General features: G+C 47.6%; 2 protein-coding genes, 1 long non-coding RNA gene and 1 other non-coding gene across 9 annotated transcripts in view; 3 read left to right on the top strand and 1 right to left on the bottom strand.

Moving 5' to 3' along the window:
- The window catches only part of C20H19orf47 (chromosome 20 C19orf47 homolog), a 55,404-nt gene extending 43,758 nt beyond the window's left edge, over positions 1-11,646 (top strand). The window contains exon 10 of the mRNA XM_054462794.2: positions 10,733-11,646. Within this exon, the coding sequence (XP_054318769.1) occupies positions 10,733-10,755 (23 nt within the window). The 3' untranslated portion in view covers positions 10,756-11,646. The remainder of the gene's footprint in view (positions 1-10,732) is intronic.
- On the bottom strand, positions 307-23,297 carry LOC129019703 (uncharacterized). 5 transcript variants are annotated; one of them, XR_008495704.2, is made up of 5 exons: positions 21,297-23,297; positions 13,355-13,511; positions 11,760-11,875; positions 1,673-1,767; positions 307-687 (listed from the first exon to the last, which is right to left on the bottom strand). It is a non-coding gene; the product is annotated as an uncharacterized LOC129019703 (long non-coding RNA). The 5 variants fall into 5 exon arrangements; XR_008495706.2 differs by having other exon boundaries at positions 13,355-13,507; XR_008495705.2 differs by lacking the exon at positions 1,673-1,767.
- LOC129021263 (U6 spliceosomal RNA) lies at positions 6,529-6,635 on the top strand. The gene has a single exon (XR_008495993.1). It is a non-coding gene; the product is annotated as a U6 spliceosomal RNA (small nuclear RNA).
- Positions 20,738-23,566, top strand: part of AKT2 (AKT serine/threonine kinase 2) — a 52,814-nt gene continuing 49,985 nt past the window's right edge. For both annotated transcript variants that reach the window (XM_054462782.2, XM_054462778.2), the window contains exon 1: positions 20,738-20,922. The gene's annotated coding sequence lies outside the window, so the exon portion shown is untranslated. The remainder of the gene's footprint in view (positions 20,923-23,566) is intronic.

Raw genomic sequence — 23,566 nt, 5'->3', positions numbered from 1 at the left:
CAGGCTGGAGTGCAATGGCGCGATCTCGGCTCACTGCAACCTCCTTCTCCTGGGTTCAAGCGATTCTCCTGCGTCAGCTTCCCCAGTAGCTGGGATTACAGGTGCCCGCCACTACGTCTGGCTAATTTTTGTATTCCTTAGTAGAGATGAGGTTTCACCATGTTGGGCTGGCTGGTCTTTGAACTCCTGACCTCAGGTGATCCACCTGCCTCAGCCTCCCAAACTGCTGGGATTCCAGGTGTGAGCTACCATGCCTGGCCGAACATTCTCTTTCATAAGCACAGTACAACTATCAAAATCAAGAAATTTAACATGGACATGATATTTTTATCTAATGCACAATTCACGTTCCAATTTCATCAATTGTCCCAATAACGTTTCTTATTGCTGTTTTTTCTCCTGGCTTGGAATCCAATTCAGGATCACATGTTGCATTTATTTATTTATCTTTTCCGAGACACCCTGGTGACTTAACATGTTGCATTTAGGTGTCATGTAAGAGCTTCCTTTTAAACAGTGAATGTTCAGATAGAATGGTCCCCCAAATTGCTCTAGGAAGACTTGATGCCTGCAAGACAGCTGGGTTTCTGCAGGGATGGCCAGCTCATGTGGCGCCATCTTGTGGCACGTGTGAACAGAGTTTATAAAACCACTGGGCAGCTGTGAAATTTTTCTCTTCTTGAGGACCTAAAAAAAGATCAGGTGGTGTTAATATTATTTCAGTTTTTCCTAATAATGTGGGAGGCTGTGTTGTAAGGATTTTGCTATTTCAAATCTACCTTTTTTTTTTTGAGACAGAGTCTGACTCTGTCGCCCAGGCTGGAGTACAGTGGCATATCTTGGCTCACTAAAACTCTGCTTCCCAGGTTCAAGTGATTCTCCTCCCTCAGCCTCCTGATTAGCTGAGATTACAGGTGCCCACCACTATGCCCGGCTAATTTTTGTATTTTTAGTAGAAACGGGGTTTCGCCATGTTGGCCAGGCTGGTCTCGAATTCCTGACCTCAGGTGATCCGCTTTCCTCGGCCTCCCAAAGTGCTGGGATTACAGGCGTGAGCCACTGCGCCTGGCCTAATTTTTTGTATTTTTAGTAGCAGGCTGGTCTGGAACTCCTGGCCTCAAGTGATCTGCCCACCTCAGCTTTCCAAAGTGCTGGGATGACAGGCATGAGCCACTGTGCCTGGCCAACTCAGTAAATAGACAAGTTCAGACCTGGAATAAAAATCAGCCTAGTACAGAGCTTTAACCTTCCTAATCAAAACTGCATTTGGTAAACAAATATTTTTTGATCCCCAAGTCCCAACTATGTGCCTGGTGTAGGGGAGCAAAAAATGGCTTCCCTCTACCCTTCTAGGTTCTTTGACTGGGCTACATATTAAATTGACATAAGGCAGATTAACAGGAGAAAAAACTCATTTTAATTAAGTAAGTATGCACAGGAGCCCCACAATATATGAGATTCAAAGAAGGGCCAGATGATTGAAGCTTATATAGCATCCTGAGCTACAGAAAAAAGAGGGGCTTGCGGCTTCTGGGAGGTGGTGGTGACCTAAATTATGGGAGGGTGCAGGGAGGAAGTGTATGGTGAATAAAAGTTGTCTTGTTATGCAGATTATAAGTCTCTTAGTTAAGAAAAGTTGTCCCAGAAGAATAGATCTGGGCGTGATGCCAACCTTCAGTCTCATCTCCTGTGATCTGAGCTCATCTTCCCTGATTGAGAAGATTCCTGGGGAGGGGATTCATGACACTGGAGTTCCTTTTGGAGGATCTGTGTTTAGATAGATAAGAGAAGGTCAAAGAAAGTCCTCCCTGCCCTTGCTGTTCCCCAGGTTCCCTCCATTTGAAGTAATCAGTGTATCGAAGGGGCATATTTTGGGATGGCATTTCTCGAACTTCTTCATTTCTCCTATCTGAAACTTCTCTAGAAGTTCCACATGCTAAAAGTTGATTTGGTGGTGGATGACAGAAAAATCAGATTAGTGTTTGAATAGTATGAGACCTGGGACTAGGTCAGTCCAATTAATCAGTTCTGTCTCATTCCAGGAGGTGGTGTGGCAGGTGGGCTGCCATCACGGTCAGGCCTCTGTATGGCACAAGCAAACAGGTATTTAATAAGAGGAAACAAAAGAATAAGGTTAATGTTTGGAGCAATCTGTAAACTAGTTTCTGAGCCTGGAGGGCAGCCAATTGACATGATTTCTAGATGTTGGGTCAAAGCATCTTCAGTTGGAGTAGGGGCAGGCAGTGATAATTTGACACAGATTTTCCTGGTTGCAATTTGCATCAGGGGTTCCAGTGAACTTTTTTTTTTTCCAGACAGTCTCGTTCTGTCGCCCAGGCTGGAGTGCAGTGATGCGATCTCAGCTCATTGCAACCTCTGCCTGCCAGGTTCAAGCGATTCTCCTGCCTCAGCCTCCCGAGTAGCTGGGACTACAGGCACATGCCACCACGCCCAGCTAATTTTTTGTATTTTTAGTAGAGACAGGGTTTCACTGTGTTAGCCAGGATGGTCTCGATGACCTTGTGATCCACCTGCCTCGGCCTCCCAAAGTGCTGGGATTACAGGCATGAGCAACTGTGCCAGCCTTTTTTTTTTTTTTTTTTTTGAGATGGAGTCTTGCTCTGTTGCCCAGGCTGGAGTCAGTGGCATGATCTCCGCTCACTGCAAGCTCCGCCTCCCGGGTTCACGCCATTCTCCTGCCTCAGCCTCCCGAGTAGCTGGGACTACAGGCGCCCACCACCACGCCCAGCTAATTTTTTGTATTTTTAGTAGAGACGGGGTTTCACCATGTTAGCCAGGGTGGTCTCGATCTCCTGACCTCGTGATCCACCCTTCTCGGCCTCCCAAAATGCTGGGATTACAGGCGTGAGCTATTGCGCCTGGCTTTTTTTTTTTTAGATGGAGTTTTGCTCTTGTTGCCCAGGCTGGAGTGCAATGGCACAATCTTGGCTCACTGCAGCCTCTGCCTCCCGGGTTCAAGCGATTCTCCTGCCTCAGCCTCCCAAGTAGCTGGGATTACAGGCGCCCGCCACCCTGCCCAGCTAATTTTTATATGGGGTTTCGCCATGTTGCCCAGGCTGCTCTTGAACTCCTGACGTCAGGTGGTCTTCCCACCCCGGCCTCCCGAAATGCTGGGATTACAGGTGTGAGTCCAGTGAACTTTCTGATTAGTTTGTATATCGGTAGGCATGAAGGTGGTGTATACCTACGTGTTTGTGGTGATTTATCTGAAGTCTCTATCAAGTCTTCTAGTTTTAGCTTGCAGGGCTTCAGGAAAGGAGTCTTACTTTTAGTAACTCCAAGTCAGAAGGGAGAAAAACTGGAAATGTTAGTTTGGAGAGTCATAGCCAGACATTTGAGGAAACTGGAAGAATTCAGGATCCACTCAAGTTTCCAGGTAAATAACAAACCCTCCACAACAATGAACTAGAATCTAATAATGGATATACTATAATTTTCTTCTGAAACATAATTTTTCTTTGTACAGTCACCCCCCATTTCTGCCAAACACAATCACAATGAGATCAATTTGTTGCCAGGAGTGGTGGCTCATGCCTATAATCCCAGCACTTTGGGAATCGAGGCAGGAGCAGATTGCTTTAGTCTAGGAGGCCAGCCTGGGCAACATGGCAAAACCCCATCTCTACAAAAAATACAAAAAAATCAGACGTGGTGGCACATGAAATACAAAAAAATTAGATGTGTTGGTGCATGCCTGTAGTCCCAACTACTCAGGAGGCTGACCTCAGAAGGATCATCTGAGCCTGGGAGGTGGAGGCTGCAGTGAGCCGTGATCCTACCACTGTACTCCAGCCTGCGTGATAGAGTAAGACCCTGTTTCAAGGAAAAAAAATATCAATTTGTTGCAAAATAAGGTTGGTCTCTTATTAAACTTGGCCTGATTATTTATGTAAGAGCAGTAAGAATAATGATTGATTGTAAAGGTTCTTTTTCTTTTTGGAGATGGAGTCTTGCTCTGTCGCCTAGGCTGGAGTGCAGTGGTGCGTTCTTGGCTCACTGCAACCTCTGCCTCCCGGGTTCAAGCGATTCTCCTGCCTCAGCCTCCTGAGTAGCTGGGATTACAGGGGCCCACCACCATGCCCGGCTAATGTTTTGTATTTTTAGTAGAGATGGGGTTTCTCCATGTTGACCAGGCTGTTTTCCACCTCCTGACCTCAAGTGATCTGCCTGCCTTGGCCTTCCAAAGTGCTGGGATTACAGGCGTAAGCCACTGTGCCTGGCCCAGATTGGACCTTTTTTTTAAAAAATTTTTTTCCTAGACAGAGTCTCGCTCTGTCACCCAGGCTGGAGTGCAGTGGAGTGATCTCGGCTCACTGCAACCTCCACCTCCCAGGTTCGAGTGATTCTCCTGCCTCAGCCTCCCAAGTAGCTGGGACTACAGGCGTGCGCCACCATGCCCAGCTAATTTTTAGTAGAGATGGGTTTCTCTATGTTGGCCAGGCAAAGCCTCTCAGGCCAGGCGCGGTGGCTGACACCTGCAATCCCAGCACTTTGGGAGGCCGAGACGGGTGGATCACGAGGTCAGGAGTTCAAGACCAGCCTGACCAACATGGCGAAACCTCGTCTCTACCAAAAATATAAAAATTAGCCAGGCATGGTGGTGGGTGCCTGTAATCCCAGCTACTCGGGAGGCTGAGGCAGGGAGAATCTCTTGAACCTGGGAGGCGGAGGTTGCATTGAGCCGAGATTGCGCCACTGCACTCCAGCCTGGGCGACAGAGCAAGACTCTGTCTCAAAAATAAATAAATAAATAAATAAATAAATAAATAAATAAATAAAAGCCTCTCAAGGTTATGAAGCCCGGGACTTGCCATCAAACTATGCCTATGGCACTATAATACTGTAGGTATTAAAAAAAAATTACAATCCATCAGCTCAGTCCCATGTAATTCTTATTCTTCCTGATGTTGTTAGGAGGGTTTCTTTTTCTTTTTTTTTTCTGAGACAGATTCTCGCTCTGTTACCCAGGCTGGAGTGCCTCGGCTCAGTGTAACCTCCACCTCCCGGGTTCAAGCGATTCTCGTGCCTCAGCCTCTGGAGTAGCTGGGATTACAGATGTGCACCACCACACTCAACTAATTTTTTTGTTTTGTTTGTATTTTTAGTAGAGACTGGGTTTCTCTATGTTGGCCAGGCTGGTCTCGAACTTCTGGCCTCAAATGAACCGCCTGCCTGGGCCTCCCAAAGTGCTGGTATTACAGGCACGAGCCACCACACCTAGCCGAGTCAGCAGTTTTCTTAGTCCAGTTTTTCCACTAGAGTTTTGGAAATTCTTACCCAGTCCAATGTTATAATCTTAAGTTTATTAGGACCTTCTATTCCAGACTACTTGTCAGAGTCATTTCCATGAATCTTGAAGAAGCAATTTGGGGCAATAGCTGATTGCAAATGCTTTTAGAGAAGAACCAAAACACTATTGATGAGCAAGACAGAATGGTCATGGTTAAAAAATCTGATGAGAGTTCATTATAACCAGCAATTGACAAGGAATCTGGTTATTTCTGTGGCATATATCATGTTAACATAGTAACAAAATTATGACTTATAACATTAGATTTCTAGGAATCTCATAATTTTTAGAACATTCATATCAGTAACATATCCAGAAATATAACTTTTTTTTTTTTGAGATGGTGTCTAGCTGTGTTGCCCAGGCTGGAATGCAGTGGTGCGATCTTGGCTTACTGCAACCTCCGCCTCCCGGGTTCAAGCAATTCTCCTGCCTCACCCTCCCAAGTAGCTGGGATTACAGGTGCCCGCCACCACACCCAGCTAATTTTTGTATTTTTAGTAGTGACGGGGTTTCACTGTGTTGGCTAGGCTGGTCTCGAACTCCTGACCTCGCGATCCGCCTGCCATGGCCTCCCAAAGTGCTGGGATTACAAGCATGAGCCATTGCACCCAGCCATATAACTTATTTAAAAAAATGTTTTCTATCACCCTCATCACCTCCTACCCTGGGTTCATAAATATAACAACGTTTAGCATCATTTGTTATTTGACAATGTTTCCCATTTAATTTAACATTTCAAATAAGCCTAATTAGTCTAATGTCTCTCTTTTTTGAGATGGAGTTTCGCTGTCACCCAGGCTGGAGTGCAATGGTGCGATCTTGGCTCTCTGCAACCTCCGCCCGCCGCGTTCAAGCGATTCTCCTGCCTCAGCCTCCCGAGTGGCTGGGATTATAGGTGCCCATCACCACGCCTGGCTAATTTTTTTTGTATTTTTAGTAGAGACAGGGTTTCGCCATGTCGGCCAGGCTGGTCTTAAACTCCTGACTTCAGGTGATCCACCTGCCTCGGCCTCCCAAAGTACTGGGATTACAGACGTGAGCCACCGTGCCTGGCTAATGTCTCTCTTCTTCAAGGTGAGAAACACATCTTTTGAGCTTTCCCAGGGGCTCAACTGGCAAATTCCGAAGTTAATTCAAGGTCAAAAGACTGAATTTAGAATTTGATTTTAGGAAGTTTGTCAAAAATGTAAAAAAAAATTTAAAACACTTGATTAGTGCTTGCTTTGGCAGCACATATCCTAAAGTTGGAACGATACAGAGAAGATTAGCATGGCCCCTGTGCAAGGATAACTCGCAAATTCATGAGGCCTTCCATATTTTTTGAAATTAAGAAAAGAAAAAAGGAAAAATTTGATTAAATAGGATCTCAGGTAACTATTAATTTAGGTCACTAATAATTAGTCTGGTTACCAGAGTGATTATTGAATTATATAGTGATCTGGGATCCTATTTAATCAACTTGTTCATTTTATAATCATTTAATATTTTATGACTTAAGTATTTAATGAGCATTTAATATTTATTAATATTCATTTCATAATCACCAGGGTAATTATTAAAAGTCTTCAAAGGCAAATAGAGAAAATTACATAGTTGTAAAAATATATATATTAGCTCTCTTAATAGAGAGGATTTTATTTTCTTGCAAAGTAATTGAAGACCTGATAAAAGATAACATGAAACAGAAAATTATTTTGATAAGACATAATTTTTTTAAGGCAGATTACTTAAAAGGTGAAAAGGAAAACCTTTCACTCTTTCTTATCAATACTACAAGAAAATCTTGCATTTTAAAAGATAATTGCCAAATTCTAGTTTTGCATCAATGTACCCTTGATATTAAGGCTCATTTTTAAGACATAATAAATTCACTCAATTTTGGTCAGTTTGACCACAAAAGATTCTCTCTTTCCAACTTTTATATGCATTCAGTTTTACCTGTATCTTTTCTTCCTTCCTTTATTCTTCAACAACTTATAAACTAGACCAAGTTATTTTTCCTCAGCAAAACCCCCCCACATCTTCATACCTCATAACATCTTACTTTCCTTGTACACTTTGCATACAGAGTCACTTATAGTAGTTATATAATTATATATTAGAATTTTAAGTCTTAACAACTCTACAGTGAAAACCTAGGAAGTAAGCGATTTTGAACTGTCATGTACTAACATTTTGTAAAGACACATAATTTCTAGAAACGTGTTTTCTCACAGAATAGTTTTTCAGTATGAAACAGGACATGTTTACCTATGGACCCAAATATATTATTTCTTTCTATAAATTTTAATAAGCCAAAGGTAAATAAACTTGTGCCTGTGTTCAGCAATGAATGCTTTAGTATTTTGTTTTATTTGGAAATGACCTGGATATTTAATGAATATCCGCCATCCAAGGGTGTAGTTATCAAGGAGGTTGGGAACCCTTTTTATAAACCACAATTATTTTTTCTTTTCTTTTTTTTTTTTTGAGACAGTGTTTCACTCTTATAGCCCAGGCTGGCGTGCAATGGCATGATCTCGGCTCACTGCAACCTCCACCTCCCGGGTTAAAGCATAAAGCACAATTGTTGTTGAAAAGTTCATTTATAAACTTTGATCCTACTTACATTTATTTATTTCACATGTTCTTAACAATTATGCTTAGATTAGTCATGGAAGTTTCATGAGACATTAGACAAAGTCAGCTCTCCCAAGTCATTTCCCTATTCACCATTCTTTTTTTTTTTTTGAGACAGAGTCTCACTCTGTCACCCAAGCTGGAGTGTAGTGACTCTATCTCGGCTCACTGCAGCCTCTGCCTCTGGGTTCAAGCCATTCTCCTGCCTCAGCCTCCCGAGTAGCTGGGATTACAGGTGTGCACCACCAAACCCAGCTATTTTTTTTTTTTTTTTTTGAGACGGAGTCACCTCTGTCGCTCGGCCTGGAATGCAGTGGCACGATCTCAGCTCACTGCAACCTCCGCTTCTCAGGTTCAAGTGATTCTCCTGCCTCAGCCTTCTGAGTAGCTGGGACTACAGGTGCTTGCCACCATGCCCAGCTAATTTTTTGTTTGTTTGCTTGTTTTTTGAGACAGAGTCTCGCTCTTTCGCCAGGCTGGAGTGCAGTGGTGCAATCTCGCCTCACTGCAACCTCCACCTCCTGGGTTCAAGCAATTCTCTGCTTCAGCCTCCAGAGTAGCTGGAATTACAGATGCCCACCACCACGCCCAGCTAATTTTTGTATTTTTAGTAAAGACAGGTTTTCACCATCTTGGCCAGGCTGATCTTGAACTCCTGACCTTGTGATCCACTCACCTCGGCCTCCCAAAGTGTTGGGATTACAGGCGTGAGCCACCACGCCCGGCTAATTTGTTTGTATTTTTAGTAGAGACTGGGTTTCACTATGTTGGCCAGGCTGGTCCTGTACTCCTGACTTCAAGTAATCTGCCCACCTTGGCCTCCCAAAGTGCTGGGATTACAGGCATGAGCCACTGTGCCTGTCCCCACTATTCACCATTTTTACATCAAATGCATGTCAGGCAGCCATCATCTAAGCAAGGACCATAATGTGAATACATGTATAAGGTTTTTTGGGTTTTGTTTTTGTTTAATTTTTTTTTGTAAGTCAGAAGACAGAGCTGTTTTTCATTAAACCAACAATATTAAACTAGTTTTATTTACCAAAGATGTACCCAAGTCATGTGAACTTGAAAAGCATTTGGATTACTTCCTATATTTCTAGCAGTTTTAAGCATACAGTCATCTCCTTCATAATGATGTTTAATGAGCAATGCACCACATAGATAATGGTGGTCCCATAAGTTTATAATGGAGATGCCCTCTACAAGTGCACCACTTTTATCCTTTTTTTTTTTTGAGACAGGATCTCACTCTGTTGCCCAGGCTGGAGTACAATGGTGCGATCTCAGCTCACTGCAACCTCTGCCTCCTGGGTTCAAGCAATTCTCTTGCCTCAGCCTCCCAAGTAGCTGGGATTACAGATGCCCGCCACCACGCCCAGCTAATTTTTGTATTTTTAGTAGAGATGGGGTTTCACCATGTTGGCCAGGCTGGTCTTGAACTCCTGACCTCAGGTGATTCACCTATCTCAGCCTCCCGAAGTGCTGGGATTACAGGTGTGAGCCACCGTGCCTGGCCCACTTTTATCTTTTATTGTACCTTTTCTATGTTTAGATATACGAACACTTGGCCAGGCACAATGGCTCATGCCTGTGATCCTAGCATTTTGGGAGGCCGAGGCAGGCAGATTGCTTGAGGTCAGGAGTTCGAGACCAGCCTGGTCAATGTGGCGAAACCCCATCTCTACTAAAAATACAAAAAATTAGCCAGGCATGGTGGTGTGCACCTGTAATCCCAGCTACTCGGGAGGCTGAGGCAGGAGAATTGCTTGAATCCAGGAGGCAGAGGTTGCAGTGAGCCAAGATGGTGCCACTCACTCCAGCCTGGGCGACAGAGCAAAATTTGGTCTCAAAAAAACAAACAAACAGCATTGTGTTACAATTGCCTTCAGTATTCAGTACAATAACATGCGGTACAAGTTTATAGCAATAGACTATAGCTTACAGCCTAGGTATATAGTAGGCTGTATGATCTAGCTTTGCGTAAATACACTCTCTGATGTTCACACAATGACAAAATTGCCTAATGAAGGAATTTCTCAGAACATATTCTCATCATTAACTGACACACGACTATATTTAATTTACATGAGTGGGCCAGGCATGTTGGTTCATGCCTATAATCCCAGCACTTTGGGAGGCCAGGGCAGGAGGATCACTTGAGACCAGGAGTTTAAGAGCAGCCTGGGCAACATGGCAAGACCCTGTCTCTACAAAACTAAAATTATTAGCCAGGAGTGGTGGCACATGCCTGTAGTCCCAGCTACTCGGGAGGTTGAGGTGGGAGGATCACTTGAGTCTAGGAGGCAGAGGCTGCAGTGAGTGGTGATTGCGATGCTGCGCTCCAGCCTGGGTGACAGAACGAGACCCTGTCTCAATAAATAAATATGTAAATAAGTAATCTGGGCCAGGCACGGTGGGTTATGCATGTAATCCCAGCACTTTGGGAGGCTGAGGCAGGCGGATCACCTGAGGTCAGGAGTTCGAGACCAGCCTGACCAACATGGTGAAACCTCATCTCTACTAAAAACACAAAAATTATCCGGGTATGGTGGCGGGTGCCTGTAATGTCAGCTACTCAGGAGACTGAGGCAGGGAGAATCGCTTGAACCTGGGAGGCGGAGGTTGCAGTGAGCTGAGATCACGTTATTGCACTCCAGCCTGGGCGACAGAGTGAGACTCAGTCTCAAACAAACAAAAAAGGTAATCTGATTTCTGCTTTTTAATCTTGCTAGAGGAGTCTCTAAGACTAGCTGTTATACCCCTTTCTGTCCTCTTTTCTTCTTGATCTTTCCATAGGTACCGATAAGACAGCTGTTTAGGCCGGGTGCGGTGGCTCACGCCTGTCATCCCAGCACTTTGGGAGGCTGAGGCAGGCGGATCACGAGGTCAGGAGTTCAAGACCAGCCTGGCCAACATGGTAAAACCCTGTCTCTACTAAAAATACAAAAATTAGCTGGGCGTGGTAGCGGGCACCTGTAATCCCAGCTACTCGGGAGGCTGAGGCAGGAGAATCATTTGAACCCAGGAGGCAGAGGTTGCAGTGAGGCGAGATTAAGCCACTGCACTCCAGCCTGGGTGACAGGGTGAGACTCCGTCTCAAAAAAGAAAAGAAGAAAGCAAAGACCTTTGTTGCCACAGGCATTAAGGATAGTGTTTGTGTAAATGGTGTCTCCGGTCTCCCATGACGCTCACTGACCCACTAATCTGTGACACCGGGCAAGCACTACTGGGATTGGACTTTCCTAGCACTGTCCAATTGTAGGTTGAGACAACAAAGCCCTTACGGACTGGGATGGTTATTGGGACCAAACTCTCCTGAGAGCTGGCATGAGTGGACAAAGAGAATGCCGCATGTCACTGCATCGTAGGCTTCCAGCCTATTTGACTGACTGGCTGACACAAGCTGACACTTGCACCCTCAGCTGGCAGAGGCCAGAGTGTTCTCACTGATGGAAAAGCCAAGCTCTCAAGACATAAAACAAGACCCAAGGAGCACCTCATCTGGTTTTTGTCTTGGGGACCCACAGCAAAATTAGTCTGAACAGACATTGGTCTGCAGAGAATTGTAAACTCACCAGTCTTTGAGGCCTGTGTTCTTGCCCTATGATTCTCTTCCGTATGACACGACACAAAAGACACAGACATGGGAAAATAATGACCATCTCTGGGAGGGGAGGAATCAGAAAACAAGAATACCTCCCCTCACCACCAAAAAAAAAAAAAACCAAACAAAAAAACCAGAGTTATTATACAAGAACTAGTTCGCACACATTTTCTCCTGCTAATCCAAACTTAGAAAAGGGAAAAAGACAGAGACTCTTACCTATCTTGCTTCCGCTGGACTCTACAGGCAGAGATCTGGGGGGCTAATGTGGTAGGAAATCTTATCTGCGGCCAGTGTTTGGTCAGGCATGTCAGGAGCCTGCTGCTGAAGCAGTCCTAGAGTAAAAAGTGAAAGATGCCCCACATTGGGCACCAGAAACTGGAAGGGAGTGAAAAATGGCTTCCCGCTACCCGATTTTTTTTTTGGAGACGGACTATCGCTCTGTCGCCCAGGCTGGAGTGCAGTGGCGCCATCTCGGTTTACTGCAACCTCCGCCTCACAGGTTCAAGCGATTCTCCTGCCTCAGCCTCTTAAGTAGCTGGAATTACAGGCATGCGCCACCACGCTTTGCTAATTTTTGTATTTTTAATAGAGATGGGGTTTTACCATGTTAATCAGGCTGGTCTACTAACTCCTGACCTCGTGATCTGCCCGCCTCGGCCTCCCAAAATGCTAGGATTATAGGCATGAGCCGCTGCGCCTGGCCCCTCCTGCTATGCTTCTAAGTTCTTTGGCTGGCTTACACATTAAACCAATATAAGGTAGATTAACAGTAGCAAAAGGCTGAGCATGGTGACTCACACCTGTAATCCCAGCACTTTCGGAGGCCGAGGCAGGAGGATCATGAGGTCAGGAGCTTGAGACCAGCCTCGCCAACATGGTGAAACCCCGTCTCTACTAAAAATACAAAAATTAGCCTTGCGTGGTGGCGCCTACCTGTAATCCCAGCTACTCAGGAGGCTGAGGCAGGAGAATCGCTTGAATCCGGGAAGCGGAGGTTGCAGTGAGCCAAGATCGCATCATTGCACTCCAGCCTGGGCGACAGAGCGAGACTCTGTCTCAGAAAAAAAACAAAAACAAACAAAAAGTAGCAAAAAATTGCTGGGCACAGTGGCTCATGCCTGTAATCCCAGCACTTTGGGAGGCTGAGGTGGGCGGATCAGTTGAGGTCAGGAGTTCGAGACTAGCCTGGGCAAAATAGCGAAACCCCATCTCTACTAAAAATATAAAAATTGGCCAGGCATGGTGGCATGGTGGGCGCCTGTAATCCCAGCTACTTGGAAGGCTGAGGCAGGAGAATTGCTTGAACCTGGGAGGCAGAGGTTGCAGTGAGCCGAGATCGCACCACTGCACTCCAGCCTGGGCAACAGAGTGAGACTCCATCTCAAGAAAAAAAAAAATTACATACTTGAGAGTATGTAATTTGTGGGACGTGAGAGTCCCACAAAATATGAGATTCAAAGAAGTGTCAGAGGATTGAAGCTTATTACATAGCATCCTGACCTGCAGAAAAGAAGAGGGGCTTGGGGCTTCTGGGAGGTGGTGGTGACTTAAGTTATGGGAGGGTGCAGGGAGGAAGTGTATGGTGAATAAAAGTTGTTATGCAGATTGTCTATTAGTTAAGAAAAGTTTTCCCGGAAGAATAGGTGACAGTCTGGGCATCATGTCAACCTCCCATCTCTTCTCCTGTGATCTGAGCTCATCTTCTCTGATTGAGAAGACTCCTGGGGAGGGGATTCATGACAATGGAGTTTCTTTTGGAGGATCCGTGTGCAGACAGGTAAGGGAAGGTCAGAGAAAGTCCCTGTACTTACTGTTCCCCTGAGTTCCCTCCGTTTGAAGTAATCAGCATATCAAATGGGCATATATTGGGGTGGTGTGTCCTGAACTCTTTCACAGGCATTCTTCCATGGGCTGGGAATACAGTGGTACCCAATAGTCCTTGTCCTCATGAGCAAATGTATATTCTGGCTTGGGGGAGGACAGAAAATAAACAACAAAAATATTTTAGTGTTAAGTCCTAGGTAGAGGATTCAAATATGCTTACAAACATAGTGACAGCATGGCCCTTTTAGACTCAGAGTGGCCAAGGAAAGCACTAAGGAGGTGAGATTTGGGTTGTTTGTTTCTTTCTTTTTTGAGACGGAGTCTTGCTCTGTTGCCCAGGCTGGAATGCAGTGGCACCATTTCAGCTTAGTGTAACCTCTGCCTCCCAGGTTGAAGCGATTCTCCCACTTCAGCCTCCCAAGTAGCTGGGATTACAGGCACCCACCATTATGCCTAGCTAATTTTTGTATTTTTTTGTAGAGACAGGGTTTCACCATGTTGGCCGGACTGGTCTGGAACTCCTGACCTCAGGTGACCCGCCCGCCTCAGCCTCCCAAAGTGCTGGGATTATGGGCATGAGCCACTGCACCCGGAGGTGAGATTTGAACAGAGTTGTGAAAGAAAAGAAAGAAGGAGCCAGTCATGCCAAGATCAGGATCAGGGACATGAAGAGTCCAGCCAGAGGAGACAGCAAGTTCCCAAATGCCCTGAGGCTTGTCTTTTTGGAGGGGCAGAGAGGAGGTATGTGTGTCTGGAACATGGGGCAGGGACAAGAGTAGTTTGTGATGAAGTTAGAGAAACAGGCAGGGACAGATCATATACAGCCATGAAGGCCACGGTGAGGCCTTTGGCTTATATTCCACATGGGATTGGAAGCCATCTATGTGTTGGAAGCAGATTGATAAAGGTGTTCGATCTTATTGAGAGGGGAAAAGGCTGGGTGTGGTGGCTCATGCTTGTAATCCCAGCACTTTGGGAGGCTGAGGCAGGAGGACTGCTTGAGGCCAGGAGTTCGAGACCAGCCTGGGCAACATGGTGAGACCCCCCATCTCTAAAAAATTTAAAAATTAGCTGGGCAGGCCGGGTGCAGTGGCTCACGCCTGTAATCCCAGGACTTTGGGAGGCCGAGGCGGGTGGATCACCTGAGTTCGGGAGTTCGAGACCAGACTGACCAACATGGAGAAACCCTGTCTCCACTAAGAATACAAAATTAGCCGGGCATGGTGGCACATGCCTGTAATCCCAGCTACTCTGGAGGCTGAGGCAAGAGAATCGCTTGAACCCAGGTGGTGGAGGTGGAGGATGCAGTGAGCTGAGATCACACCATTGCACTCCAGCCTGGGCAACAAAAGCGAAACTCCATCTCAAAAAAAAAAAAAAAAAAAAAAAATTAGCTGGGCATAGTGGTGTGCGCTTGTGGTCCCAACTACTCTGGAGTCTGAGGTGGGAGGATTGCTTGAGCCCAGGAGGTCAAGGCTGCAGTGAAGTGTGTTCACACCACTGCATTCCAGCCTGGGAGACAGAGTGAGACTGTCTCAAAATAATAATAAAATAATAAAGAAAAAAGAGGCTGGGCTTGGTGGCTCATGCCCGTAATCCTAGCACTTTGGGAGGCCGAAGTGGGTGGATCACCTGAGACCAGGAGTTCAAAACCAGCCTGGACAACATGGCGAAACCCCATCTCTACTAAAAGTACAAAAATTAGCTTGGGGTGGTGGCGGGCACCTGTAATCCCAGCCACTTGGGAGGCTGAGGAAGGAGAATCGCTTGAACCCTGGAGGTGGAGGTTGCAGTGAGCCGAGATCGCACCACTGCAGTCCAGCCTGCGTGACGGGAGTGAGACTCCACCTCAAAAAAAAAAAAAAAAAAAAAAAAGAAAAAGAAAAGAAAGAAAGAAAGAAAAAAGAGAGACCAGAGAAAGCTTTATCAAGGTCTACACAAAGTATACTAGCCTAGCACGACCACTTAAATATTTGTTGTTTTGTTTGAGTAGTTGGGACCATGGGTGTGTGCGACTGCACCCGACTAATTTTTTTTTTTTTGTATTTTTTGGTAGAGAAGGGGTTTTGCCATGTTATCCAGCCTGGTCTTGAAGTTTTAAGTTCGAGCGATCCCCTTGTCTTGGCCTCCCAAAGTGCTGGGATTACAGGCTTGAGACGCCGCACCTGGCCTTAAACGTTTTGAGAATCTCCGATATATTAGAAAATTGAATGTGCACTGTGTCTTCCATTACAATTTTTGAAAAAGAAACAAATTTTAAAAAAGGAAACTGGAACCAACATTTGCGGAATCCCTGATGCTTATACGTACTTCTGCCAAATATATTAATAACATTACTCTGAAAGGATCTTCCCAGCACAGTAGTTTCTGGGGGAGGCAGTGGGGAGTGGGCTTTGTAGATTTTGGCTCGGGAATCAAATATATGATTTTGACATTTCTTTATAAGGTGGGAAACTCTTTTCAATATTTTATTTATTTATTTGTTTATTTATTTTTTGAGCTAGAGTCTCGCTCTGTCACCCAGGCTGGAGTGCAGTGGCACAGTCTCGGCTCACTGCAACCTCTGCCTCCTGGGTTCAAGTGATTCTCATGCCTCAGCCTCCCAGTAGCTGGGATTACAGGTGCCTGCCACCTCCCAGGCTAATTTTTGTATTTTTAGTAGAGACGGGGTTTCGCCATGTTGGCCAGGCTGGTCTCTAACTCCTGGCCTCAGGTGATCCTCCTGCCTCGGCCTCCCAAAGTGCTGGGATTACAGGTGTGAGCCACTGTGTCCAGCCTAATATTTTAAACAAAAAATAAAAATGGCGCCGGGCGCGGTGGCTCACGCCTGTAATCCCAGCACTTTGGAAGGCTGAGGTGGGCAGATCACGAGGTCAGGAGATTGAGACCATCCTGGCTAACATGGTGAAACCCTGTCTCTTCTAAAAATACAAAAATCAGCCGGGCATGGTTGTGGGTGCCTGTAATCCCAGCTACTCGGGAGGCTGAGGCAGAAGAGTTGCTTGAACCCAGGAGGTGGAGGTTGCAGTGAGCCGAGATCGCACCACTGCACTCCAGTCTGGTGACAGAGAGAGACTCCATCTCAAAAAATAAATTATTTTTGACTAGTCCCCACAGGTTGTCCAGTTGCCATCAATAAGGAGACTCCTCTGTGAGAAGCCTTGGAATGGACTCCTGGGCCTGATTTCTACTCCCTGGGCACAGAAGGGGGCTTTGAGGAGATGTCCTCTCCAACCCTTGGGGCAAGATCCCTCATCGTTTTCTTTTTTCTGAATCAAGAGACCTTTGAACAGCTTTTAGTAAGTTACCGGCCCCCTCTACCAGCAAAGTGCATGTGCAGTCCATATTTATAGTTATGGGGAGAGAGTTTATAGACTAGATTAAGATGGAAGAAAATGGGGTGAGGTTGTAGGGAATTTTCTTCTGGTTCACACTTTTTTCTTTTTTTTTTTTTTTTTTGAAAGAGAGTTTTGCTCTTGTTGCCAAGGCTGGAGTGCAATGGTGCCATCTCGGCTCACTGCAACCTCCACCTCCCGGGTTCAAGGAATTCTCCTGCCTCAGTCTCCCAAGTGGCTGGGATTACAGGCGCCTGCCACCACACTCGGCTAAATTTTTGTATTTTTAGTAGAAATGGGGTTTCACCATGTTGGCCAGGCTGGTCTCGAACTCCAGACCTCAGGTGATCCACCTGCCTCTGCCTCCCAAAGTGCTGGGATTACAGCCACCATGCCCAGTCGCCTCGATCGATCACCCTTGATGCTGAAATGGAAAGGGTCTCGCTGTGTTGCCCTGCCACAAGATTCAAAGTGGCCCTCAAGTTTTACCCTTGATGCTGAAAATAGAGAAAGAGTCTCGCTATGTTACCCAGGATGGCCTTTGAGGCCCCCCAAAGATAACTAAGCCATTTGCAGAAGTAACATAGGGCACAGAAGTAGGGCCAATACTTTTCCATTTTCCAGAATGAGATGAGTTAAGAGCACAGGCTCTGGCATCAAACTATCTGGGTTCAAATACTGTCTTTGTCCTTAACTTGTCCTGGGAACTCAAGCAAGGCCCTTAATGTGCTGTTACATTTAACCTCCAGGGTTACTGTGTAGACAGCAACAGGATAGCATCAGTGGGAGTGTGTTTACACAGAACTTGGCCTGTAACAATTGCTAAATAAATTATATTATTACTGTCTTAATAGAATAAAGAAAGGCAAGCTCAGAGAAGTGAAGTGACTTTGACAAGGACACAGAAAAGATACGATTAGAACCTGGGCCTACTCATCTCCAATGCTAAGAAGTGTTGTTTACCTCCTAGACTAATGTTTTACAAACTACAAGGCACAACCAGAAAATCAGTTCAGCAGGGTTGCGGAATTGAAATAAATAGAATATTAAGGGCTGGGCGTGGTGGCTCATGTCTGTAATCCCAGCACTTTGAGAGGCCGAGGTGGGCGGATAACCTGAGATCAGGAGTTCGAGACCAGCCTGACCAACATGGAGAAACCCCATCTCTACTAAAAATACAAAATTAGCCAGGCGTGGTGGCGCATGCCTGTAATCCCAGCTACTTGGGAGGCTGAGGCAGGAGAATCGCTTGAACCCCAGGAGATGGAGGTTGTGGTGAGCTGAGATCGTGCTATTGCATTCCAGCCTGGGCAACAAGAACGAAACTCAGTCTCAAAAATAAATAAATAAATAAAAATACAAAAATTAGCCAGGTGTGGTGGTGCACACCTGTAATCCCTCTACTAGGAGGCTGAGGCAGGAGAATCACTTGAACCTAGGAGGCGGAGGTTTCAGTGAGCCGAGATGGCGGATGGCACCACTGCACTCCAGCCTGGAAGACAGAGTGAGACTGTGTCAAAAAAAAAAAAAAAAAAAAAAAAAAGAATATTAGGCCAAGCGCGGTGGCTCACATCTCTAATCCCAGCTCTTTGGGAGGCTGAAGTGGGTGGATCGCCTCGGCTCAGGAGTCTGAGACCAGTCTGGGCAACATGGCGAAACTCCGTCTCTACCAAAAATACAAAAAAATTAGCTGGGCATAGTGGCTCACATCTGTGGTCCCAGTACTTGGGAGGCCAAAGTGGGAGGATCGCTTGAGCATGGGAGGTGTCGGTTGCAGTGAACTGAGATCGTGCCACTGCATTTCAACCTCGGTGACAGAGTGGGTGAAACCCTGTCTCAAAAAAACAACAAAAAACCGAAAACAGAAAGAGCCGGGTGCAGTGGCTCACACTTGTAATCCCAGCACTTTGGGAGGCCAAGGCAGGTGGATCACGAGGTCAAGAGATGGAGACTATCCTGGCCAATATGGTGAAACCCCGTCTCTACTAAAAATACAAAAAAATTAGCTGGGCGTGTTGGCACGTGCCTGTAATCCCAGCTACTCAGGAGGCTGAGGCAGGAGAATCGCTTGAACCTGGGAGGCGGGGGGCGGAGGTTGCAGTGAGCCAAGATCTCGCCACTGCACTCCAGCCTGGTGACACAGCAAGACTCTGTCTCAAAAAAAAAAAAAAAAAAAAAAGAGAGAGAAAGCCACTGCCCTTGACTACCAGTGCTGCAAGGAGTTTATACACAAGCACATGGGTGGTTTCAGTGAGATCTCAGTGTGTCATAATTAAGTGCCCTAGGAGGAGCTAGGATTCAAGTTGGCCCAAGGGAGACTTAGACATAGGGGAATGGCCTGTGAGCTGTTCAGTGTGGACAGGAGTGAAGAGGGCTGGTCACAGTAACCTTGAGTCTAGATTAGGGCAGAAGGGCTAATTCTTGAAACAAACATTCTGCAAGAGCCCACTCTGGGCAATGTTGGATACACACTGATCTCTGAGACAGTCTTGCTCTCTTCCTTTACTGGGTTTCCTGTGCAGTGGGAGAAACAGACCTGTCACCAGAGAGTAATAGATGAAAATGGTTAGGGCTGTGAAGGGGGAGGCATTGGTCAGTTATTAACACCGACTGATGGGGAAGACCGTGAATTAGGAATACCGAGAAGCAAGTTCCAAGCTAGAAACCAATTAAGAAAGGGCTAGTTCCAGCATTAGGTTTACCTCTCGGAAAATGAAAGCCGAACCTTCAGCAGGATTTGCCTGAAACACTCTCACAGACTGAGTTGGACCCAGGATTCGACTCTCAGCCAGGTATTTTTCTCACTTACCAATGCATACAATTGCCAAGCTATATGGCATACTGGAACCCAAATTCATGAGGCAGCACAATCCCCTATGAGAGAGGAGGGGCTGGGAGCCAGATGTCTCACAGCTGTCCAGTACACTAGCTAATATACGGATTAGGATCTGTGCAAAGGTCTTTTCTTGCAGGGTCATTTTTTTTCTTTTTTCTTTCTTTTTTTTTGAGACGGAGTCTTGCACTGTCGCCCGGGCCGGAGTGCAGTGGCACGATCTCGGCTCACTGAAACCTCTGCCTCCCGGGTTCACGCGATTCTCCTGCCTCAAGCCTCCCAAGTACTTGGGATTACAGGCACACACCGACATGTCCGGCTTTTTTTTTTTTTTTTTTGTATTTTGAGTAGAGACGGGGTTTCACTATGTTGGCCAGGCTGGTCTCGAACTCCTGACCTCATGATCCGCCCACTTTGGCCTCCCCAAGTGCTTGGATTACAGGAGTGAGCCACCGCGCCCGGCCGCAGGGTGATTTTAAGGCCTTTATGGGCCCAAGTTGCATTATAAAATGTTATATCCCAGATTCACTGGAATATGTACGATGAGAGCAGGTGGCATCTTGCAGTAATGAACTGTCTAATTGGTAAAAACCGTTTTGTTTACATTAAAATAGTTCAAAAGCTAGCGACACAGCGATGATTGTTTCCATTCAGCAGATGTGGATACTGAGGCACAGAAAACGGTCAAGCCTTCTGCCCACAGTCACCAGAAAGGAGGAAATTCAAATCTGGGGTTGTGTGACTTTAGAGCCTGAGCTCAACCATGACGAGCACACTGAAAAGGAAACCCCTCCTAACTAACTCCCGCTCCGGGGTCCTTTAAGAGCCTCAGAACCCAGAACGGAGTAAAACAAGATCAAAGCGTATGTAAATACGAACTAGGGGCTGCCGGGAAATAATTGCTGCGGCTAGGCCCTAGGGAAAGCAGGCGTCGGAGTCCTAGTGCGCCTGCGTAGCCCCATCTTGCCTTTCCGCCCCACGCCCTAGCGAGGCCCATCTCTAACCCACACAGGCCCAAAGTTGTCTAATGTGCGCCGGCGCCCTGCTGTGAGCCCGCCTCCTTCTCCGTCCTGCTCTTGCGCTCGCGCTCTCGCTCTCTCAGAGTTCGTCTTTGGCTCTTTGTACGTCACTTCCTGTTTGTGGCGCGAGAGGGCGGTATTTCCGTCCAGAGGGTGGGAGGGGGCGGTAAGCGGGGGCTGGGGGGAGGGGGCGGGGGGGCCGCGCCGCGCGAGCCGTTGGGCCTGGCTCGGAGGAGGCGTCGCCGCCGCCGCCGCCGCTGCCGGCTCCGTAGCCGCTGCCGGGAAACACAAGGAAAGGGAACCAGCGCAGCGTGGCGATGGGCGGGGGTAGAGCCCCGCCGGAGACGCTGGGCGGCTGCCGGTGACAGGTGAGTGCGCCAGCGCGTGTCCCGGAACGCCCCCCCCCGCGATGGTCGCGTCCGGGCCCCCCGCGGTGCCGCGATGGGCTGTACCACCCGTGCCCGGCGGGGGGACCGCGGCCCTCGAGCCCCCCCTTCAGGAGCTGAGTGGGGGTGGCCGAGCGGGGGCGGTGGGACCGGCCTCGGGGGGCCGGGGGCGGTGGCGGCGGGCCATACCACTGAGGCGGTGGGGGGAGCGCTGCGAGTGTGCGGGACGGGGAGCGCAGGCCCCAGCGTGCGCGGGCCGGGGGCTGGACCCTTCGGGCGCGGCTGGCAGATCTAGCTTGGCGTGCGCGGGCTAAACTATCGAGGGGGCGCGCCGCATCAAGTGTAGAGGGCTGTACCTTTTTAGCGCTGTGGAAGCCGTTGCTGTGCTGTATTTACAGGGGTGGGGGCTTCTGGGGAGGATGCTTCCCCAAGTGTTGCTGGGTTGTATCACCACGGCGTTGGGGGGAGCCCTGCTTAGAACATAGGGGAGCCCAAATCAGAGAAGGACTGTGATGTTTGTGATCTTTAAGGGACTGGGACGGGGCGGGACAGGCCCTAGTGGGTTTTAGGGGCGTATTTTGGGAGGACTGTGATGCCGATTGGTGAGGAGGGGTTTCTGTTTCTTGTATTTGACGTGTGTGGCGTTGGGGGTTTACACTGATCTCAGCCTTTATTGAACTTCTTAACGACTCTGGAGGGAACGTCATGGTTACTGGGGTGCTTTGGACCATGGAGGTGCTGCTCTGGATTCCATTACCCTCTCAGATTATTCACCAGGCAGTAACAGTTCTTTCCTTCCATAGGGGAGGGAGGAAAGCTGTGTTAGAAGTCACTGAAGTTGTCTGAGCCTTAACATTCGGAAGAGGAAGAGGGATTAGGCTTGGATTTGAGGAGCCGTGCCCCTGCACCAGCTTCTTAAAACTTGGGAGGAAGGAGTGTTTGGGGGAACACGTCTTCCCCCCGGGGAAGCTTTCTGGGGGCATCTTGATCTTGGGATTGTGAGGACCTCTTCCTCTCATTTGGAGACCTCTTGGGGCTCGGCAAGACGCCTGGGCTGGAGTAACTAGAGCCTCCAATGGGCTGCTTTTCAACCTCATCCACTCCTACCTTCCCAGAGGAGCAGCAGGAGTTCACTCGTGGGCTGAACTTGGTTGGCAGTGGATGTGAAGGGTCCAGGAACCAACGCAGACCACTACGTGCTCTTCTGTCGCTGGCCACGAAGCTGTTTGTGTCTCCCGGTTACCAGCTCAGTCACACATCATGTTTACACTCCCCACCAAGGCAGTAACAGTTGGCCTTGCAGTGAGGCCGGGAGCTGTTTTCCCAGCTGTTCCTCTTTGCATAGGCCAAGGGGACTTGGAGGGGGGGATGCCCCTGGCCCAGCCTGGCCCAGCCTGGCCCAGGGAGGAAGGCTGCTCTGAAGGGCTTGGGACAGTCAGATCCCCCATGGATCTGGTGTCTTATTGTGGTCTGTGGGCTGGTGCTGGGAGCAGCCAGCCCCAGAGGTCTGTGGCCAGTGTCCCTGCTCCCTAGGCCAGATCATGACCTTGGCTTGCCCTGTAGCCTTTGCTCTGGGTCTGGAGTTCCCGGAGGACTGGCTGCAGTCCCTGATTGACCCAGCAGACCTGGGCTGGTGATGTGGTCAGAGGGGGCAGACGGTTGCCCCTAGTCCGCAGCAGTGACTTCCAAGCTGACTGGCTTCCGTGCCTCATGGTTCCTGGAGAGAAAGGTCCCACAGTCTGTGAGGCAGCGGGGGCTCTGTAGAATCTTTTTCCACTAGGGGTTTGTTCCTCTCGTCCTCTCCTGCCAGCTTTTAGAGGGTTTGCCTGATGGGGCTAACAGTGGCAGTGAAAACAGTAATCATGAAATTGATGGCTGACAGTAACTGAGTGCATTCTGTGGGCCACACACTGTTTGGAATGCTTCATATAGATAAACTTGCTGAATACTTGAATTCTAGAGCGGTAGGCGCTGTTGTTATGCTCTCCCTTTTAGATGAGAAAACAGCAGCTCAGAGAGGCAAATCATTTCCAGAGCTAGTGGATGCCCAGTGTTTATAGCATTCACCCCATGCCAGGCGTGTGACAGGGCTTTTGCACATGTGATCTCACTTAAGTCTCAAAACATACCTGTGGTTAGGCCTATTTTATGGAGAGCTACTAGCTAGTTAGAAGTGTGATACCATTTTACAGATGAGGAATCATTTCACTCACTGTGAAGTGCAAAGATTTCCCTGAGGTCTCATAGCTGAAGTGGTAGAGGTGTGATGTGAGCCCTTGGCCCACCTTGGCCTCAGATCCTCTTGTCAAGGAGATACTGGAGGAGTGGCTGTTGTCTATGAGCATATACTCTGCCCAGCCCTGTGCTTCGGGCTTTATATGGTATTTGTGTCCTTTTTTGCAGAGTCCGAAATTGAAGTTCAGAGGAAGAATTGCCTTCCCCCAGGTCTTATCAGACCCTATGGGTGCCAGGGTAGGATTTGAACCCAGGTCACTGAGCCCCTAGTGCCATGCATTCCTCGCTCACCAGGTTCCAGGCTGGGTGAAAGGAAGGAAAGACATAGGATAGAGTCACCTCTGTCCTCCACCTATAGAGGTGACTATCCTATGTCTTTCCTTCCTCTCAC

The sequence above is a fragment of the Pongo pygmaeus genome, chromosome 20 (genome assembly GCF_028885625.2).
Source record: "Pongo pygmaeus isolate AG05252 chromosome 20, NHGRI_mPonPyg2-v2.0_pri, whole genome shotgun sequence".
NCBI lineage: Eukaryota > Metazoa > Chordata > Mammalia > Primates > Hominidae > Pongo > Pongo pygmaeus.
Note: the sequence above shows the minus strand (reverse complement) of the source record. Positions and strands in the feature narration are given on the sequence as shown.